Raw genomic sequence first — 20,600 nt, forward strand, 5'->3', positions numbered from 1 at the left:
GGGTTTGAACAATTCATATTTGCATGGTCACGGCCCTGGTATTGTATATTTGCTCTCTGACGCCTGTGCTCTCAGCACCGGCCGATGGAGTAGCAACAGGGAAATGGGCAGGGTCTATAGCAAGCCAAGCCGCTCGTTCATTAGCGAGTCAGAAAAGGAAGGTGCAGTGGCTATGCTTTCAGAGCTGGATGTTTGCGCTGTGACGCTACTACGCCCCAGTCTAATTCACTGATGCGTGGTCATACATGTCCTTTCTCACAATCTATATTTGCACACGGTCAGCAAAAGTCTGGTGATCTGATGCCTTAAAGTTCAACGAGGGGTGCTTGATAAGCTGCTAATCTATCGGCCCATTAAGGCTATAGATGGATATACACGGGTGTCAGAAGTCATCGACTCTTGCTTGTGAATGAGGGGTGAGTGGGTGCACTAGTCGTAAAGGCGGCCTCAGGGGGCCTGTGGGATTCTCCCGCCCGCACTAACACAGGCAACCGTGTAGCAACACAGCCGAAAATCTTGGAATTTATCCAGGCTATTTTCTTATGCGGGCGGAATTGAAAGGTAGGAGTGCTCACTCTCCGACTAACCGAGTGATGCTTTAACCTTATGACTTACCCAGACTCAGCACACGATCTATCCTTCTGATAAGCTTTAGCTCGATAGTCCAAACTGAGACGCGTACTAATGGCAAGGTTGGCGTCTGCTGGCAGAACTTTATCTCGTTGCCCTAACCGTGTGCCGAAACGCTGACTCGTGCCACTCAACAGGGCTGAGGTGAAATGTAGTTGGTACAGCAGTGGCCAGGGGCTGGCTGTTCTGCCCAGGCTCCTGGTAAGAAAGTGACCAGTGTGACTTGCCCCTGTCTTCTTGACGGCCATTGAGCCAAATTTTGACCTCCTTGATCTGGAAATGGGCTTATTCATTATGCGACAAAGTGACTACATCCATTAGCTACTGGCTATTTCCGACGGAATGCAACGTTGGGTGCACAGGTTACGAAACAAAGTCCTTGGCAAAACCGACTAAACCGAGGCAGGCATGAAGATGTCTAGTCTGAAGATACGATATAGTCGCACTGACCCCCTCATGCTTTCCCCCAAAAATACCGAGTGCAAACCTTCCTATTCGAGAAACACCGGGATTTCCCCCTCATGTCCCAGGTGCCAAGGAGCCTTGGCATTCATGACCGATCCGATGCCTAGCCAAGAAGTTGTGATCAAGACACCCGCATGCCAAGACGGGGAGCATCGTCAACTCTCGCAGCACGATCAGCTTGGCATTGCTAGCATCTTTATATTGGTCCGGTAGTAATAGAGAAGCCACACGGACATATCAGTTTAAGCATCCTCGGAGACCTCAGTGCGTATCCGGTCCCGGCGTCGATCGATCACACTGTCCAGTCGCACCCGGCAGATTAGGAAGGTACATCGGATCGATACAACATCACTCGGATAAACGGACTTATGAACCCTCAACTGCCTCCTTTCCACTGACGTCACAAGGCCCGACCGTGACACCTGGTAGACACGGTGGTTACACCTTCTCGTTATCACCTAGCTTACGATAAACCACGGAGCCAATAGCTTGCCGCAGAGAAGTAGAAACTCGTATCGACGCAGGCTCAAGCTCCTTCGCCGCCTAGGAACCTCAAGCTACCAATTGTTGTGAAATGGGTCTGGCCTCTCTGCGTTACTGGTCTATAAAAGACCTCTTTGTCCCAACTCATCGGGATATTCTGCTCAAAGCGAAAAAGGTTCAACTTCAAATCCCTGCAACTTAAGCTGATAACAATATACGTCTGTTGTGACAATGAAGATTGCAGCCATCTTCCTCAGCGCCTTTTGCGCTGCTGCCCTTGGTATCCCTCTCGGTGACCATGTCCAGCACGAGAAACGCGAGGCTCACCCTCTGCTTCGCAAATCTACCGAAACGGTTGATGCCGCGGCTACGATTCCTGCCCGTATTGCTCTGAAGCAGCGCAACCTCGAGCACGGAATGGATCTTCTTCTGGCTGTTTCCGACCCTGCCTCTCCCAACTACGGCAAGCACTACACCGCTGACGAGGTTGCTGATCTTTTTGCTCCTGATGCCGACTCCATCGATAAGGTCACCAAATGGCTCAAGGAGGCCGGTGTTGACAACATCTCCGTGCCTAAGAGCAGAGGTTTCGTTGACTTCAAGACCACAACCGAGAAGCTGGAGTCGCTCTTGCAAACAAAATACCACATCTATGACCATACTAGCACTGGCTCGCAGCAACTCGGAGCTGATGAGTATCACCTCCCCCGCGCCATCTCTGACGTTGTCGACTTTGTTGCCCCCGGAATTGTTACCGGCACCGTCCAGAAGAAGTTTGCGAAACGGTCTGAGCGCAGACCCTCCCATTTCAAGCAGTTCCCCTCCGGAAAGCAGGCTGCCAACTGCGACACCGTCATTTCACCGCAGTGCATTGCCGACAAGTACAAGATCCCGAAGGCTACTCTAAACTCCACCAGCAACCGCCTGGGTCTTTTCGAGAGCGACGATGAGATGTATAAGCAGTCAGACTTGGACATTTTTTACAAGAACTTTGCTCCTAATATTCCCAAAGGCACTGGCCCGAAGGTAGACCTAATCGACTGGAATGGCCAAAAGCCCGACGCCAACCAGGCCGAAGGCGAGGCTGCCCTCGATTTCGATATGGCGATCCCTATCATCTACCCACAGGGAACCGAGTTGTTCCAGTCGAAAGACAATTTCAACGGCCGGAGCACTCTTGGCTTCTTCAATGTTTTCTTTGATGCTATTGATGGCGCATACTGCACATCTAGCGCCTATGGCGAGACTGGTGACGATCCCAAGGTCGATGGCACCACCAAGAACGAGATGTGTGGTACATTCAAGCCTACTAATGTCATCTCCGTCTCATATGGTCTCACCGAAGCAATCTGGCCCGTGAACTACCAGAAGCGCCAATGCGATGAGTTCATGAAGCTTGGCCTTCAGGGCGTCACTCTTGTCTTCTCTTCGGGTGACGGCGGTGTTGCCGGCGGCCACGGCGGTGACTGCAAGGGAAAGAACGGTGAAGTTTTTAACCCTGCATCTCCCGGATCATGCCCCTACGTTACATCCGTAGGTGCTGTTTACATCCCCGAGGGCAACTCCATCGACGATGACGAGGTTGCCACCGAGAGCTTTGCTAGTGGTGGTGGTTTCAGTAACATCTGGCCGCAACCTGATTACCAGAAGTCGGCTGTTTCTTCCTGGTTCTCCAAGCACGACCCTGGCTTCCCCAACTACTCTACCAAGGATGGTGTCATCCCTACGAGCGGTGGAATTTACAACAAGGCTGGCCGAGGATTCCCCGATGTTGCCGCTCTCGGTGACAATGGTGCCATGATCATCAACGGCCGCCAGGTTCTCAACGGCGGCACCTCAATGTCTGCTCCCATCTTTGCGGCCATCATCAACCGCATCAACGAAGAGCGCATTTCGGCCGGCAAGAAGCCTCTCGGCTTCATCAACCCCGCCCTGTACAAGAACCCCTCCATGTTTAACGACATTACCTCTGGTGATCAGAGTGGCGGCAGTGGTACTTGCCAAGGCAAGGGATTCGAGGCCGCCTCTGGCTGGGACCCCGTCACGGGCCTCGGTACCCCCAAGTACCCTGAGATGCTTGCTTACTTCAAGGACTTGTAATCAGCTTCGCCGATCTTCGCCACCAGAGGGTTTTGAACTCGATGCGGCAGATGGCATGATGAGCGAATGCATAAAATAATGAACATTAATATCATACATAGTATATAGTTGAAGCGATAAAACAATATTCATTATTCAAGCCTGGACGAGGTGTACCTTTCGTGTCATAATGGGGGCGTAATAAAGCGAGAAGTGTGCCTACGTGTAACTTTGATGTCATCCAAATGCCTGGATCAAACATGTTGGCGTAAACAGCTCTAGTGCCGTACTGCTGGATCTACTGAGTATACTGAATAGGTCCTTGTTACATTCTCTCGCAGCTAATTGCTCCATGTGGAGGCTACGGCCGATCTATATCGGGCCGTTTCTGAGCGTCAGCACGATGCCATCATCGGGTCTCTCTTGTGGGCGGAAAAATTTATGGTTGCCAGCCATGTGCGTTCGGCTTTAAACATGAGACCTAGTGCTTCGAAAACCATCTAACTTACTTACTAGTGTGTGTACAATGGCTGCGGAGAGTATAAAGGCTCTGACCTCGACATCCTCATGTCGAATTTAGTTTCTTGTACACATTATCGCGTTCAAACATTTGCCGCAATGTATTCAATGGTTATATTTGCCGCTACGGCTATTATCCCTGTTATCGCTTCGGCCATACAGCGTGACAATCCCAGCTGCTTCCCGTACGGCAGTGGGAAGCTACCAGGGAACCTCCAGCCCCCCCGCGTGTCCCATGATGAGTGGTGGTGCCCCCAAAGTATGGCCTATGGCTTCCAGGGATTCTCTTATCCGCTTGAGAACGGTGATTGCAACGCTTGGGAAAACGGCTACGATGCAATGGACAAGGACTTTAAACAGATGAAGAGAGACTTTGGTGCTAGCATTGTTCGGATGTACTACCCGGTCTGCACGCAGGCTTCCGTTTTTGAGCATGCGCTTGAAGCTGCTTACAACAACAACATGGCCGTCATTTTCCAGGTTTGGACCAACTTCGGTGACGGAGTAAGTGAAGGGCATTGATGCACAAGGATAGTGGCTGACTATCTCCATCCCAGAATGTCTGGAAGCAATCCCAGAAGGCCATCTACGACGTTCTCAACAACCCCAAGTACAAGGCTATTGCCCCTTATGTAGTCCACTCTGCCGAATTTGGCTCTGAGCCTGTTGGTGACGGCATGGACGGCGACAATTTCGTAAATGACTTGGGCAGTTTCCGGAAAAATCTCAATGGCCATCAGATCCCTGTCGGGATCAGTGAGGACTGGGACCGCCCGGGCAAGATGAGTAGCAGTGACTCCAAAGGCCTTGGTCCCATCGGAAAGGGGGTCAAGGCGAACTCAGACGTCGCCCATATCCACCCGATGCCGTTCTATCACGATTACAAAGGCAAGGTTGATGCAGCATGGCCATACATTCAAAAGCAGACGCAATGGGTTGTCGACCACGTCGGTCTACCTACCATGATCAGCGAGACACAGTGGGCTTGGGGCAAGACAGACCACAATCCCGGCAAGGCGGACGTCGGCCCCCAGCAATATATCAAGTACTGGAAGACAATTGACAACAACTGTGAGTGGTTCCGTGACCGCAAGGTGGGCTGGTTTTTTCATGCCTGGAGAGGCGAGGATACCTTTGACATTGTCAAACCTGATGGCAGCTACGCAATCCCCAACTGGAGGCCCCGTAAATGCTAGAATTGGCATGAGCGACTGATGATAATGTTTGTGCGCGAGACAAATGGACGGCCGGCCGGAACAGTAAATAACAACCATGTTAGTAAACTACATTAGATTTCCTGAGTCCTATGCTAGTTAGTCTTATGACAGCGGTAAATCCGAGATTTCTGGACGGCTGTTTTATGAATGCAGATAGATGGGCAAGCGGGTCTTTCGGTCGTCCACCGTGCTGCATTCACATGTTACAGTATGTAGCGCCAAATAACGATTAGATCCATTTCCGAGAGAAGATCCTATGGAAGAATATTACATACGAGTCATTGTCAGCGTTGCAGCTTCTAAGCAAGCAAATTGGTGGGAAAATTGGTCCAGGCACAACTCTTTGAGACAATATTCTCAGCTCTGCTACCGAGAGTCAAGTCATCCGCAATATGCAATTTATTTGTGTACAGCGAGTCTCTGCGGCTACATAGACCCCCTGCTCCCGGGCCAGCTGTGTTTTTTTTTGGCATAAATAAAAGTTCTATTCGCCTGGTTTAATTCAAGGTCATGGTGTGAAAGCCCAACTATGACCCATTCTCAGCCTATTATAGCTAATTATACATACATGCTTAATTACTAGCCGTAAATTAACACTAGATGGAGAGGCTGAGATGTTTTCAGATGCACGTATTTGCGTTCGTAGCGAGGCGCAAATGCCGGCTGACCCCAGAGACTAGTTGTGGTCAGTGAGCAGCCCATATTTGCGGAGAGATGGGCCAACTGATCGCGACTCAGCCAATCGCTGACTCTTCGGCCAACTACGGACATATTTCGCCGGCGGCGACCATGTAAGCATTCTGCGCCCACCCGGACGGAGCATTGGTTTCCGCCAATCCGGTTTGGATGATCGCATCTCAGTCCAGGGGCACACTGGTCATCGAAATAGCCAAGCCTGAAGACGCTCCAAGAATATGAAACATGGCGCTCAATAAGGCGGCTTCGCCATCATTCGCTCACCCGAAAGATCAAAAGGTTCCATGGTTCTAGAACAGCGCCAAATTGTACCCATGGAAATACCGACCGGAACACACGAGGCAGAGTAGGGAAACTATAAAACGACGCTGTACCGCCTCGTCTGAAAGCCTTTAACATCATCAGATAATCTATACAAACCTTTATACAATTCACTATGCGCTCTTCTACTGTCCTCACTCTCGCCACGCTTGGCTCAATTGCCTCGGGGTATCAACTTCCCGCCAAGCTCAAGTCCCTTTATGACCAGCACAAGGTAAGAGGATCGCAATTCCTCTGAAGAAAAAGCTAACGCCGTTTGACCAGTCGGGTTCATGCTCCAAGAAGCTGTCCGGCTCCTTTAGTGGTGGTGCATCTTACTGCGGCGACATTCCCAACGTCATTTTCCTGAAGGGTGATGGCCGCTACGACAACATGGACATCGACTGTGATGGTGCAAACAGAACCGGTGGTGCTTGTGCCAATGACCCCAGTGGCCAAGGAGAGACGGCTTTCAAGGACACAGTCAAGTCCTATGGCATCCCGGACCTTGATGCCAACGTCCATCCCTACGTTGTCTTTGGCAACGAGGGCAGCTCTCCATCGTTCAATGCGCAAGCCCACGGCATCAAACCTCTTTCCGTGATGGCTGTCGTCTGCAATGGCCAGGTGGTAAGTCATCATGAATCACAATTTTGAGATTTTTTTATTGATGGTTATTCTAGCACTATGGCGTCTGGGGTGACACCAACGGTGGTACTTCCACTGGCGAAGCTTCTCTGGCCATGGGCAAGCTATGCTTCCCTAACGAGCACCTTACCGGCAACAATGGCCACGACGCCAAAGATGTCCTATACATTGCTTTTACTGGTGCCGATACTGTTCCGGGCAAGAATGGCGCGAATTGGAAGGCCAAGAACACTGACGACTTTGCCAAGAGCATCAAGAGCCTTGGTGATAAGCTGGTCGGCCGCCTGTAAACGCACACAGGCAGGTCATGCCTGTACAACATGACGATACTTTAAGAGCGATTCTCGACCATGTTAAGATCAAATAGTAAATAGTTCATACACTACTTGACTTTCTCCGTGACCAGTACAGCCTACCCAGTTGGTATCAAGTCCGTACACTGCCAAGCCAGATCCGATCGCGCCATAACCCGTAATTACTTAGTTGAGGTAGCTATCCACCAAGCCCGGGCGATCTCCAAGACACACTAAAAGCCACCGCCGAACAGCGGAGTTGGCTTAACTGGTACAGCACTCCTCCCGACTCTGGTGAGGAGCTAAATGTATTTCGCACTAATGGTGTCTGAGCTCGCACGACATAAGCGGCGCTGGCCGCCGGAAACTCCCGCTTGCACTCATGCATTCTTCCCCTCATCAGCTGGGGTCGAGACCACGGTCCTGGTCCATCTCCAAACCTGAAGAATGACTATGAGCGGCAACGGGAACAGTCGACGAATAGCAGACTCTGTGGCGATGCTGCCCGCGACAGAGGAGGCGTACGCGGCATTGGAAAGAAAGCTGCTAAGGAAGATAGACTTCAGGCTCATGCCCGTGCTGATTTGCATGATTGTCCTCAAGTATGTCAAGTGCCTTTGGTGGAAAGCTGATATGTTAACCATGTGCTATAGTTACCTTGACCGTAACGCCTTGCCAAATGCCCGCGTCCAGGGGATCGAGGCCCATCTTGGGCTGACGGGGAATCAATTCAACATTTGCATCTCGACACTATTCGCAGGCTATCTCGCACTGCAAATCCCCTCCAACTTGATCTTGACAAGAGTGCGGCCAAGCATCTACCTGCCTGTCTGCATGGCCCTGTGGGGGGTCGTCTCCGCCTGCACTGCAGCGGTCACCAACTTCACCGGGCTCGTCATTTGCCGCTTCTTCCTTGGCTTTTTGGAGGCGCCCTTCTTCCCGGGCGCATTGCTGCTATTGTCGAGCTGGTATACGCCCAAGGAAATGGCCACGCGCACAGCAATCATGTACACTGGCAGTCTGCTGTCCAGCGCGTTTGGTGGTCTTGTTGGGGCAGGCATCCAATACGGCATGGATGGCGCGCGAGGTCTTCACTCTTGGCAGTGGTTGTTCATCCTTGAGGGAATCACCACTGTCGTGGTCAGCCTCGCTTCCATTTATGTCTTGCCCGATTTCCCCTCCAACACAGTTTGGCTAACAGCTGAAGAGCGTGCGCTTGCTATCCATCGTCTTCACGCCCACAATGGCAGTGCTGACGAGGAGCGGGGTCCCCTCTTACAAGGTCTGAAGCAGGCAGTGATGGACTATAAAGTCTGGCTTCTCACACTTATTGTTGTTCTCAAAACCTCTGCAGGAGCGGTGACTCAGTTCATTCCTACGTTGGTTGACACTTTTCACTTCACCAAGGTTCAAACGTTACTGATGACGGCGCCTCCATTTGTATTCGCTGCAGTCGTTGCGTTGGCTGTCTCAATCTCCAGCGATAAGCTTGGAGAAAGATGTCTACACCTTGTGATCCCGCTCACATTTGCATTAATCGGCTTCATCATTGCTGCCACTACCCATAGCCTGATACCTCGCTATGTTTCGCTATTTTTGGCTTTGGGTGGCGTATATGGCTGTTACGATATTACGTATGCATGGATGAGTTCGACAGTACGTCATAATACAATCTGCACTGAGCGAGGCAGAGCACACTAACGAGACATTCTAGATTCCCCGTCCTCTGGAGAAACGGTCTTCCGCATTCGCGATTGCCAATATGGTAGGCAATATTGCACAGGTGTACTCGCCATACATGTACCCGAAATCGTCTGGTCCACAGTACCTGCCAGCGATGATAGCCAACAGCGGCTTTACTTTACTCTCAATCGCTTGCTGCGTGGTGCTGTACTTTTGTCTGCGTCGGGAAAATGAACTGCTCGAGGCGGCACAGCTGCAAGAGGCCGATGAGGGTGATGCTGGTAGTGATTCAAGCAAAGATCAGTCGCAGGAAAGAGTCTCCCCCTACCTGGCACTGGATCCGGGCTTCCGGTACATGCTCTGAACATGGAAATACGGTCATTGCCTTTCTGGTGGAGCGCAATTGAGCTACAAAATACCGGCTACGCAAACCTGCAAATTTACCATGCCTCAACCCTAATATTGTGAGGGCGACCGAAACTCGATGGTCCTTTGTACAACATGATGCCTATAATAGGGTCCCACACAACCCCTTTGCCAAGCGTTCCAAAGGGCGATAACCATACTTGAAATTGTAGATGATTTAAATGCTAGTCTCCTTCTAACATTTGCTTTGATATGACAGATTCCGCGAAATGGCTCTGAAAAGCTTACCCCCCAACGACGCCATCTGCACCTGGACCACCCAGGTAGACGTATGAGTCCCAGCTTGTTCCGGAGTTGAAAAATGTCTTGATTCTGTAGCGCGACGAGTCACTTTCCTGAGTATACCCGTCATACATCTGTTGCTTTCCGTCGCCATCAAGATACACCATATTTTTGACATATCCAACTTTGCCATCCCCCGCCTCTGGAAAGTTCCCGCTGCCCATGTCCGTGGTGGTCAATTTTGGACCACTATTGTAGACTTCGCCGAAGAAGTCAATCCTGTCGCCGTAAGAAGCGAGTGTGTCGTCCTTTTTCGAATTTTTGCTGAAAATATCGGCCGAGTAGTACCCGACATCCTTCCCAAGGACTGTCAGCCACCATTTGCCGCCGGTTAAGTGGAATTTGACATCGAAATCATGCTGCTCGCCTCCAATCACAGACATGTGGTCAAAAGACATTCCGGGGTAGATTGAGTCGTCAACCTGTACCCATCCTTTTTGTTCCGTGTTCCAGCCGGCCATGTAGTCGCCAACACCCTGGTAGCCATTGCTGTTGAAGAAGACGAAAAACATGGGCAGGGGACCTCGCGGTGGGTAGTACATCCAACCCGCTTCGAGAGTCTGCGGTATTGTACCAAATTCGACTGTTTTGGCTTCCCAGCGAACAATGGCAGTCTGCAAAAGCGAAAACTCCCGTGGGGTCTCCAAGAATGGCTCGAACATGCTGAACCCGCCGCCGCCGCCAGTGACTTTGGTCTGTTTACTTGTACTGGCATACCAATGTTGCCCAGTATAATCTTCATTGGACAGCAAGGTTTTCATTTCGCCGACTGAGGATTGGGCATACACTGTAGGCATCAACAGCTTTTCTGGAAAAGTCGTTTGGCCTCGGCGAGGGATAGGGACTGTTCCTTCAGGGCCACGCAGATGCTGTGGAATCAGCCCCTTGAATTTGTCTGCTAGAGCATGGCTCTTTTTATCCGAGTTCCAATCGACAGGAAGGCTAAAATTGACATCTTGAGACTCCCTACGGACCCAGTCTAGGACCTGGCCGTCTTTCAAGACCACAGTCTTGACCACGTCAAGTCCCTCAGCCTGTCGCAGGAGGGGGACTGCCGCTGCCAAAGCGGTAGAAGTGAAGAGAATTTGAAGAAAGAAGGACTTCATCTTGAGGGAAACTTCTGTATGAACAGCTTTCTGCTAAGCCATTCTGCAAAATGAGGGGCAGTATTCCCGGCCTTTTATAGAGATCGACCGTGGAACACAGACTTCCACACGTGGATACCAATACTGCCTCGCTTTACCATCGTGCAATGCCAGCCTTGAGAAGATCATCCCTCACCAACGACAAGTTGTGGTCACAAACTTCCCAGTGTTTGGCTCCGCAGACTCGCAGCACGAAGGGTCGGGCGGCTACGTTTTCTGCATCTCGCCTGTGGGACCATGCATGTGGCGGGCAGCGTCATTGGAAGTTGTCTCCGAGCAGTCGGGTGATCCGCATTTGCATCTTTCCCTCAAGCTGGCGGTAACACTAGCGAACCTGTGCTCTGCAAACCATCTATCGGATCGAAGAGCTGCCCCGAGCCGGGTGACTTGCTACTTGGGGCGAGAGCTTTCCCTGCGTTCGTGGCGCCCGTGCTCGTTAATCTCGTTCACTCAAACGGCTTGATTGAGCCGGATGATCGGGAAGGCTACACGACCATTCTATGGCGGGTCCAAAATAGCCACTTCACCGGTATCCAGTAGCGGATACAGGCGGAACAGAACTATTGTGCTTCTGCATAGACTATGACGGATTGTGGTCGTTACGGCTGTAGTCCGCATCAATATTATGCGAAGAAGTGGAAGCGGCGGCTGAGATTCTTCATAGCTGCTCAACCTCCACAACTGTTATACCTAGTTAGTTGCCCTGCAGGGCAGTCAGCCACAGGCGAGACGCCGCACGACACAAAAAGCCGGCTGCATGACAAGTGTTGGCTGTGCCTCTAGCCATGTTGCAGAAGGTTGCGGTGGTCAAGCAGGCATTCAGCACACCGTGCACGCCACATAGTCACCAATCATCCTACTAGAGCACTTCATTCATCTTTTAGCCAGATATCGCGTTCCTCCTACAAAGCATTCAGGGAGGAAGAAACTTTGGGCCCACAGTGATATCTTCAGCAAGGTGGACCTCTTATATGCAGCGATGGCCAGATATCACTTCATCTGAGGGTCTATGCCAGAAAGTATGGCCGAGGAGCCCCTTCACATGTGCGCGCTACGCCTTACGGTAGACGGGCAAATGGCTTGAAGCAGGGAATGGTAATTCTATTCGCCGAGAAGTAAAAGTCTCCCTTGTTCCTCATCATTATAATGCTGGTCTAATGGAACACTGCGCGATACTACGAGTTCCTTTGGTCGCATTCATGATCGTGCTGTGATTATTGTAAAACAGGCAAAGTCGAGCAGATATAAGCACATTAAAAGAGCCGGGGAAAAAAGCCGGAAAAAAAAAAGAAACTTGGTCTCGTAATAGAGCGAAAGATCCGACAAGGGAGCCCCGCTCGTGCAAAGTCATTTACTTCGTCCAGTGCAGCACAATGCTGCTGAAGCGCTCCAGCTGTTCCGGGTCCGTCGCCCATGTGGTCAAGAGGCGGATGACGGCCCACTCATCGTCATATTTCTCCCAAATGTAAAAGGAAAAGTTTTGCTGAAGAGTTTTGACCAACTCCAAGGGCAGAACTGCAAATACTTGGTTGGTCTCCGTCTCTGCGCGCAGCGCAAACCCGGCCCCGACAATGCATTGAGACAGTTTCTCCGCCGCACGGTTTGCCTGCCTCGCCAGCTCGAAATACAGGTTTTCCCTGAACAGCTCGGAGAATTGCACGCCCATGATCCTCCCCTTGGCCAGAAGGGATCCGTGCTGCTTCACGAAGAATTCAAAATCTTCAGCCAGCTGAGGATGCTTGACCACAACAGCCTCGCCAAGGAGGGCGCCGTTTTTGGTGCCCCCGATCCAGAAGATATCAGTCAATTCGAGTATATCATTGAGGGTCAGGTCATTCTTGGAGGAGGTGAGCGCACAGCCGATACGAGCACCATCAACAAACAGGAGTAACCCATTCTCTTCGCATAGCCGCTTGATGGCAGTCAGCTCAGCCTTGGTATAAACGGTGCCAATCTCGGTGGCGTTGGAAATGTACACCAAACGGGGCTTGGCCATGTGTGGGAAATGCCAGTTGTCGTCGAGGGCCTTGTTAATAGTGGCCGGCGTCAGTTTACCATTTTCCGGGACAACGTTGATGATTTTGTGGCCGCTGGCCTCGACGGCTCCAGTCTCCCGGGTGACAATATGCCCGGAGCTGGCGGCAATGACGGCTTCGTGCGGCCGAAGACATGCTGCTATGGAAATGGCATTCGCAGACGTGCCACTCGGGACGAAGAAGACGCCAACGTCTTGGTTCCCGAGGTGAGTCCGGATGTGGTGCTTTGCTTCCTCGCTGAACGTGTCGCGCCCGTAGCCTACTTCTTGGGTACCATTGCTCTGTAACAGGGCGGTCAGGACCTGAGGATGTGCGCCCTCACTGTAGTCGTCGAGCAAACTATATTTGGCCTTGGCGGCGGGTGCTCCGGCAGCAGGCATCTCAGTGTGTCGACGATGGTACACGTTTTCCTTTTCTTCAACAAGAGCAAATTGACGCAGCAGAAAAGCACCCAACGCAATGATGAAGCGATTATTGATGAACTGAATGGGAACAGCTCATTGATTAACAAGAACACGTACCGAGTACAGTAAAAACTTTGTTGAGCTCTCCAAGTTCTTACGAAATCGGTGGGTCGAAATGTGGACTCGGCCACTGTCGTCAATCATCCTCAGCCTTTGGTCATGAAACATGGAGTAAGTAGACCGTTGAATGCCGCCGGAACCCGTATTACTACTCTCCGGCTTCGGATGTGAGGGGTAGTGTGTATAGTTGTACAGTGACAATGTAACAGTGTATTCGAGTAAGTCTATGAGTAGGGGTACGCTGCCAGCCCACGATGGTGTTCGCGCCGGGTTCTAGACCACGCGGTGAGCTGTGGTCAAGTGACCAACCGCCGCCATTGGTGCATCATCAGTACATGGAACATGGGAAAGGTAATCCGAGAATGGCAGGTTGGCTGCATGCCGATTGAAGCATGCAATAAGCAGCTACTGTGACCCCACCTACGAGCGCGGAGAAGCGAAGCTGCCAATATGCGAGCAGTCGGCATAAAGTACGGAGTAGTGCCACGAGTACTACAAGCACTTGCTTTCATCGTATTCAAGCGCAAACATTCTTGCTAGGTGCTGCTCCTTCTGCTGTTGTGTTGTCTTGTGTTGCTGAGTGACGCACCCAGGGGTAGGTGAACCTTGGTATGTGCGCCAGGGACCAGAGCCAAGTTCACGCTAGGGACCGCCGCTTTCGGCCAAAATACAAGTCTAATTGTCATTTTCATTACCCTCTAATTTATGCGAAAGACTCTGTGTGTTGAAACATTCCCTCCTTTTCCTCTTTTTTTTGTTGAACCAAACAGCTTTGACCCGTACACTCGCTTGTTGAAATTGGGCGACGAGTGGCTCAACGATCCTAGAAGATCAGCTGCCATGTAATAAATTCACAGTTTCTTGCTTTTGCCAAACATGGCCACCGAGGCCAAAAAAAAAGGCCTGCTTTGGGACTAGGGCTATAGCCAGTCCTTGAACAGTCCGATGTAGGCCATCTTGACCAACTGAACCTCAATGCAGTAAGCAACAAGTTCGGCAAAGAGGAACCCGATGAAACTGCCCTTGGGATTCACAAAAGACAATGCACTATGGAATGCCGGAATCCAAGGCAGAACGAAGCCCACGGCCATGATCGCCGCCGTGGAAAGGCCGAGATGGATGGATGACCGGCTCTGCACAAATGGCAGTTTGGCCGTTCGCAACAGATGCACAATGAGGGTTTGGGTCAAGAGGCCTTGCAGGAACCAGTGGGTCTGGAACTGGCTGACGGCGGCCGGATCTTCTGCTGTGCGGATGCCGTAGTAGAACCATCCGAGCAGAAACGTGCACACGTCAATGACGGAGCTGGTTGGACCAAGCACGACGACGAAACGAAGGAGATCTGTGACAGTCAGTCAGTATAGCTGGACACGAGCGCCTGTTCTCACATAGCTCCGCTCACCCCAGGGCCGCCAGGATTTGGGGCTCTCCAAGAACTCGGCATCGACCTTGTCCCAGGGAATGGCAATCTGGCTAATGTCGTACAAGAGATTCTGCGCCAAGATTTGCAGGTTCGTCATTGGCGTGAACGGGAGCCAAGCACTGGCAGCAAGAATACTAAAGACATTGCCAAAGTTGGAAGACAAAACCATCTGCCGCCAGTTAGCGATTTGAGCAATCACCCTTGGTGTCCTGGCAAACATACCTTGATGTACTTTATCGAGTTGGCGTGCGTAACACGGCCGATCGTGACACTCTCCACAATGATCGCGAGGCCCTTCTCTGTGAGGATGAAGTCTGCGCAGTCCTTGGCGGCGCCGGCAGCAGAATCAACAGAGATGCCCACGTCGGCCTTGCGCAGAGCCAAGCAATCATTCATGCCGTCACCCAGCATGCCGACCGCATGCCCGTGCTTCTTCAGGCTTGCCACGATGCTCTCTTTCTGGACCGGAGACACCTTGGCAAAGACTTTGCAGCTTTTCACAGCTTCGTCAAAGTCGTGCTCGTCGACCAGATTCGCCAGCTCTGCTCCAGTCATGGCTTCGGGCCCGTCATTGTCAATCGAATCTTCGCGCTGCACCAGACCGAGAGCGCGACAAACGTTCAGGGCAACTGCCATGTTGTCTCCCGTAAGCACCTTGACGTCAACTCCGAGCGTCTTCAGCTGATCAATGGACTCGGCAGCGTCCGGCTTGGGCGGGTCAACAAACGTCACCAGGCCGTGCACAGTCATGTCCGTCTCAATGTCCTCGAAACTGTCCTCGTCGTCGACGCGTGCTTTGGCAAGCTGCTTTGTGGCGACCAGCAAGACGCGGTAACCTTGACCATTGAGAGTCTGGACCTGTTGCTTGAGGATGGTGCGGTGGTGACCAGCCATGGCGCTATCGCCCTTGTCCGTCTGGATCTTTGAGCAGCGGGAGTAGACTTCTTCGAAAGCACCTTTGCAGATGAGCATGGCACCACCGGCGACACCGCGAACAATACAAGAAGAGCGGCGGCGTTCAAAGTCAAAAGGAATGGCAAGGGACTTGTCGTACTTTGTTGTCTGAACTTCCTCCCCGTTTTGAAGTCGGAACTTGCGGATCGCAGCATCCATGTTGTTTCCTGCAGCACCTTGAATCGTTGCCTCGATGACAGCCAGCTTCAGAACCTCTAGGTCAGCATTTCCAGACCAATCCAGAGCCGCTCGCATGGTGATTTCATCCTTTGTCAGCGTTCCGGTCTTGTCACTGCATAGTACAGTCATGGCACCGAGGTTCTGAACCGAGTCCAGCCGACGAACAATAGCCTTCTTCTTGGACAGCAAGTACGCTCCACGAGCCAAGTTGGCGTTGACAATAGCCGGAAGCATCTCGGGCACAAGACCAACTGCAACGCTGATGCTGAACAAGGCGGCCTGGCCCCAGTCGCCAGTGGTTTTGGCCGATACGACTAGAACAATCGGTACCATGACTCCCATGAAGCCGATGAGCATCCAGGTAACATTCTGAATGCCCCGCTGGAAAGCATTCATACCGCGTTTTTTGTGCAGGGCCTTTGACATGGCAGCAATCAGAGCATCGCTGCCAGTTCGCAGAATTACGACAGTGGCATTTCCAGAGACGACGCCAGTTCCCATGAAGCAAATGTTGCAAAGATCGAAGAGGGAACCATCCGTCTTGTCGCCGCTACTGGAAGCCACCTTTGAAACAGGCGCACTCTCTCCGGTCCACTGCGACTGGCTGACTCGAAGAAAAGAGGCTTCGAGAACGAGGCAGTCAGCGGGCACAACATCCCCAGGTGCCAACAAGACAATGTCACCGGGGACCAGCTCGGATGTTGGTAGATGAGTCTCGACCTCGCGGCGGCGTACACGAACAGCCGTCTTGATGGACATTTGAAGACGAAAAACCGCAAGCCCACTCCTGTATTCTTGCCAAAATCGCACTATGACGGAAATAGAGACCATGACCATGAGGACGGTGAAGCCAGTCTTTTTCTGTTAGTCATATGCAATACCACTCACAGTTTAAATATAGAGTACTAACCCAGTCTGGTGGAGGGATGGAGGCATTGATAATGGCCAGGAATATCAGCAGAATATTGAAGGGGTTTGGAATGACCTTGAGAAGAAGAATGAACCAGGATGGAGGCTTCTGAGAACGGAGCGTGTTCGGTCCCTTGACGCGAAGACGGGCGTCTGCCTCGGCGCCCGAGAGACCATCCCGCTCCACCTGCAAATGGTCGAGCACTTGATCGGTCGGGAGAGAAGCAAAAGCTCTCAAGACGGATTCCGACGTCGTGTCCGGCGCATGCTCTGGCGGCGTGGCCCAAGCTAACCCGTCCGCCCTCGCTGGCGCGACCGAAGTCACGCTTTGCAAAGGCATCAGGCCGCTCTTGAGAGGTGAAGAATGCGACCTCTTCACCCCCCGAAAGCCCAGCAAATTGAAAAACACAGACATCTTTTTTTTTTGTTTTTTTACAGCCTGTTTACCAAGTTATGGTGGTTCAAACTCAGCTGCTAGTTGTTCGCCTGCAATCGCCGCCAGAGCTGCGAAGTATCGTCGGGTTTGCGTGGTCGCCAGCTTTGTGGAAGGCTCTACAGACGGAGCCCAAGTGTTTTGGTGGTTGGAGTTGGAGAATGCCATGTATGTTTGGGTTCGGATCACAGCGTTGTGTTGGAACTATCCAGCAGGAGACGGAGAAGTGAAGCTGGAAAGGGTCTACTGTTTATACAATTTTACCATGCACAAGCCTTTCAACGGCAACAAGGAAACAACCTCGGGTCGGGTAGGGATTCCGAATGGGCTGGGGAGTTTGAGACCCAGTAAATTACTTCCCAAGTGGTGTCGCCAAGACGGTGTGGAATGCAGGACGGTTGGCGAAAACGGCTCGCCAAGATGGCCCAGAGCAGGTCTAAGCCACGACACAGCCCCCCAACTCAGACAAGATGATACACTAATAAACCATATGAATGTGCATGGCAGCAAGTTGCCCTGAAATCCCGCAACCAGACTAGACATGCAGTCTCTCGAATAGCTCTTTGAACTGCGGATACTGCCCCAATTCTCCCCAACTAGTGTTTAACTCTGTTGATGCTTGTAAACTTCATGGTTGCATGCACCACTCTCATGAAATCAAAGTCTGCTACCAGTCAATCAAAGCACATATCAAACAGACAGAATGAGACCGAGTTGTACTGAGTAGTCGCGAGTCTTTTCAAGACAGCAATGATGCACATTAATCGTAAATGGTGGTTTCCGCATTGTTGTCTCTAGGCAAGCTAATTCAGTAGTATCCATCCAAACTCGCCACAAACTGGTAATTTACTATTGAGTCACTCCCTGTTATCATTCGACCCCGGACCCGCCTTCCCTAAAGGCCCAGAGCCACCTCTCAGCCCATCGGCAAAGTAAAATCTTTTCACTGCACTTGGCCGGTCGTTCGGCACGTAGCCCGAGCGGTCGCTCCACCTAGTTAAAGGGATAGGGGCTGTCATGGAGGTTGTGAGGTAATTTGCTGCATCAGGATATCGGTGACAAGAAAATCTCTGCACAATTTTGCCTCCAAGAACAGGCAAGCAGCTATGACTGCTCTCCACGCCCTTATTGGACGAAATTTTTTTACTTCAAATCTGCCCCAGCCCCGCAAGGCCAACACGGTTTGACAAGTATTTCACCATCTATACTCAAACGCTTCTGTGGTTTATTAGGAACTCTCGACAACTGCGCGACCACACGCGCTCGCTATGTTCCCACAGTGCGGCAGAGGCACGTCCACCTCGCGGACTGCTGGCTTCAGCGGCACCCCTATAACCTCGTAGTCGAAAAAATCGAGCGGCAGTGAGAATGTAGGTTCGCGGCTTCGCATGGCCTCGAGTGTCGCGTCGACGGCGTTGTACCCAAAATTGAACTGTTGAATCTGTGTCGGATCGGCTGCAGTATGATGAGCAACCCCAGTCTGAGTTCATACGACGCGTGGCAAAGACTGACTTGGAATCTCATCTTCCTCGAGATAAGGTAACACCTCGTGCTTCAGGTGCTTCGCCTGATCTTGCCCAATGTTGCTCAGAATCTGGATGACGCTGGCCCTGTTTCGGCGAACTTCTTGGTAGATGCGGAACCGGTCTTGAATGTCGTTTCTTGACCGAGCGCCAATCATGGTGATACCCAAGACCAAGCCGTCTTCGATGCCCTGCGCACCGCCTTGTCCCTGATCTGAAAGTGCGCGTCAGTCGCGCATAGCTGAGGTCGTCATATTTGCGTCACATACGTGGTAGCATTGGGTGAGCTGCATCACCAATGAGAACCAGCATTTCTCTGTGCCATGTTTTCAGTGGATGCCTATAAAGGAGAGGCCATCGCTTGACATCGTCTGCTTTTCTGTAATTGCAGGTAAGCAACCGCGATTTCAGTAACGCAAGTAGCCAATGACTTGCCGTATCACATTCACAATATCCGGGTGAAAGTCTTTGAACTTGTTTACGATTTCGCCGACTTCCACAGGTGCCTGCCAGTCTGCGGAAAGTTAGGGTTGGCGTTAGATTCTTGAGCCGGCCACTTACCCTCTGTTGCCAGTCGCGCCAACCGCTCATGAAACAGACCGACAAAGTTATGAACAGTATTGCTCCCCGCTGTTAGTTGACCACATTTTAGGCTCTGCCCAATCAATCAATCACTTACTTGCGGCAGACGTACGTCACCAATCGTCGCTGTGTGTCGTTGTGTGGAAATATGCGTGTCTGAGATCTGTTGGCCACATTCCAATGCCTCGTTTCTGGATCCTGCTCCAACACCGAAGCCGGGATTAAAAACCTGTAACAAACATTGGAGTGCTTCGGTTCAATTGGCTCGATCTTGTGTTGCAGAGCGGCTTCCGCAGCGCGAGAATGGATACCATCGGCGCCAACGACAAAGTCGGCGTATATCGTTTGTCCGTCCTGGAGCGTAATAGACGGTGCTACAGGATCCTGGAGGTTTCTGTCAGCCATGCATCCTGATCGCTCTGTTCCGAACAGACTGTCTCACGAATGCCGCAACCTTGCTCTCACGGTGTATAGTCGCCGGTATGCCTGGACCTTTCTCCCGAGTCGCAATCCACTTCAGGCAATTATGCAGATCGACACGATGCGATAAATACATTGGTGTCCCTCCGATCTCTTGAGCGGTCTCAGTAGTCATGAAATCCTTGGTCTTTTCCATTGTGAAGGGGTCATAGCTGCTCCCGCCCTTGGAGAGCACAAAGCCCCAGTCCTCCGGCCGAACACCCCATGCTAGCAGTATCCGGCTCGCGTTTGGCGGGATTGTGATTGCCGCGCCGATCTCGTTATTTAGGGAAGATTGCTCGTATAGCTTGACATGATGGCCTGCACGGCGTAGTGAGACGGCAGCAGCAAGACCGGCAATGCCTGCGCCCACAATGACCACATGGAGCATTCCGTTTGGCTAGAGAGGGGGAAAAAGCACAAAAATAGGCTGTAAGTAGTGTGTACCGATATTGTTGAAGATGGAACTCGAACTTTATGGTCATGACTTTTCCTTGGGATCAATTTCGTTTAGAGAACGAAACCCACCGAACCCGGCGTCGTATTCAGCGGCCGGAGAGTGGGCGAACCGTCCATACCGGAGCTAAAAGTTTCCCACCTGTACGGTATTATACGAAACTAGAGAGTTGACTATCTTTGAAGACTAAGCCCTAGGATGGTCATAGCCTGCGAGGTAGTATTTTGTCTATTGGTGCGTGAGGCACTGTCGCA

The 20,600-nt window shown here is 51.6% G+C and overlaps 8 protein-coding genes across 8 annotated transcripts; 4 read left to right on the forward strand and 4 right to left on the reverse strand.

Annotated features, from left to right (window-relative positions):
* Positions 1 to 1,809: 1,809 nt before the first annotated feature.
* Positions 1,810 to 3,678, forward strand: V2A60_009535 (S53 family peptidase; the record flags this gene model as incomplete). The annotated part of the gene is made up of 1 exon (XM_083260800.1): positions 1,810 to 3,678. One exon carries the CDS (start codon positions 1,810 to 1,812, stop codon positions 3,676 to 3,678), a length of 1,869 nt encoding a protein of 622 aa, XP_083116926.1.
* Positions 3,679 to 4,437: 759 nt separating this feature from the next.
* On the forward strand, positions 4,438 to 5,372 carry V2A60_009536 (uncharacterized protein; the record flags this gene model as incomplete). The annotated part of the gene is made up of 2 exons (XM_083260801.1): positions 4,438 to 4,680; positions 4,734 to 5,372. The coding sequence occupies 2 exons, from the start codon at positions 4,438 to 4,440 to the stop codon at positions 5,370 to 5,372; spliced, it is 882 nt and encodes a 293-aa protein (XP_083116927.1).
* A 1,153-nt stretch (positions 5,373 to 6,525) lies between these two features.
* V2A60_009537 (fungal chitosanase of glycosyl hydrolase group 75-domain-containing protein) lies at positions 6,526 to 7,327 on the forward strand (the record flags this gene model as incomplete). Its single annotated transcript, XM_083260802.1, has 3 exons — positions 6,526 to 6,624; positions 6,675 to 7,019; positions 7,073 to 7,327. 3 exons carry the CDS (start codon positions 6,526 to 6,528, stop codon positions 7,325 to 7,327), a joined length of 699 nt encoding a protein of 232 aa, XP_083116928.1.
* Positions 7,328 to 7,783: 456 nt separating this feature from the next.
* Positions 7,784 to 9,377, forward strand: V2A60_009538 (uncharacterized protein; the record flags this gene model as incomplete). The annotated part of the gene is made up of 3 exons (XM_083260803.1): positions 7,784 to 7,932; positions 7,984 to 8,986; positions 9,045 to 9,377. 3 exons carry the CDS (start codon positions 7,784 to 7,786, stop codon positions 9,375 to 9,377), a joined length of 1,485 nt encoding a protein of 494 aa, XP_083116929.1.
* A 286-nt stretch (positions 9,378 to 9,663) lies between these two features.
* V2A60_009539 (neprosin family prolyl endopeptidase) lies at positions 9,664 to 10,827 on the reverse strand (the record flags this gene model as incomplete). The annotated part of the gene is made up of 1 exon (XM_083260804.1): positions 9,664 to 10,827. The coding sequence occupies one exon, from the start codon at positions 10,825 to 10,827 to the stop codon at positions 9,664 to 9,666; it is 1,164 nt and encodes a 387-aa protein (XP_083116930.1).
* Positions 10,828 to 12,217: 1,390 nt separating this feature from the next.
* V2A60_009540 (beta-eliminating lyase) lies at positions 12,218 to 13,282 on the reverse strand (the record flags this gene model as incomplete). Its single annotated transcript, XM_083260805.1, has 1 exon — positions 12,218 to 13,282. One exon carries the CDS (start codon positions 13,280 to 13,282, stop codon positions 12,218 to 12,220), a length of 1,065 nt encoding a protein of 354 aa, XP_083116931.1.
* A 1,064-nt stretch (positions 13,283 to 14,346) lies between these two features.
* Positions 14,347 to 17,307, reverse strand: V2A60_009541 (uncharacterized protein; the record flags this gene model as incomplete). Its single annotated transcript, XM_083260806.1, has 4 exons — positions 14,347 to 14,768; positions 14,829 to 15,018; positions 15,072 to 16,838; positions 16,894 to 17,307. The coding sequence occupies 4 exons, from the start codon at positions 17,305 to 17,307 to the stop codon at positions 14,347 to 14,349; spliced, it is 2,793 nt and encodes a 930-aa protein (XP_083116932.1).
* A 1,246-nt stretch (positions 17,308 to 18,553) lies between these two features.
* On the reverse strand, positions 18,554 to 20,280 carry V2A60_009542 (uncharacterized protein; the record flags this gene model as incomplete). The annotated part of the gene is made up of 7 exons (XM_083260807.1): positions 18,554 to 18,780; positions 18,838 to 19,062; positions 19,118 to 19,227; positions 19,284 to 19,362; positions 19,410 to 19,471; positions 19,528 to 19,814; positions 19,873 to 20,280. 7 exons carry the CDS (start codon positions 20,278 to 20,280, stop codon positions 18,554 to 18,556), a joined length of 1,398 nt encoding a protein of 465 aa, XP_083116933.1.
* Between the last annotated feature and the right edge of the window lie 320 nt (positions 20,281 to 20,600).

The sequence above is a fragment of the Cordyceps javanica genome, chromosome 7, assembly GCF_051103115.1.
Source record: "Cordyceps javanica chromosome 7, complete sequence".
NCBI lineage: Eukaryota > Fungi > Ascomycota > Sordariomycetes > Hypocreales > Cordycipitaceae > Cordyceps > Cordyceps javanica.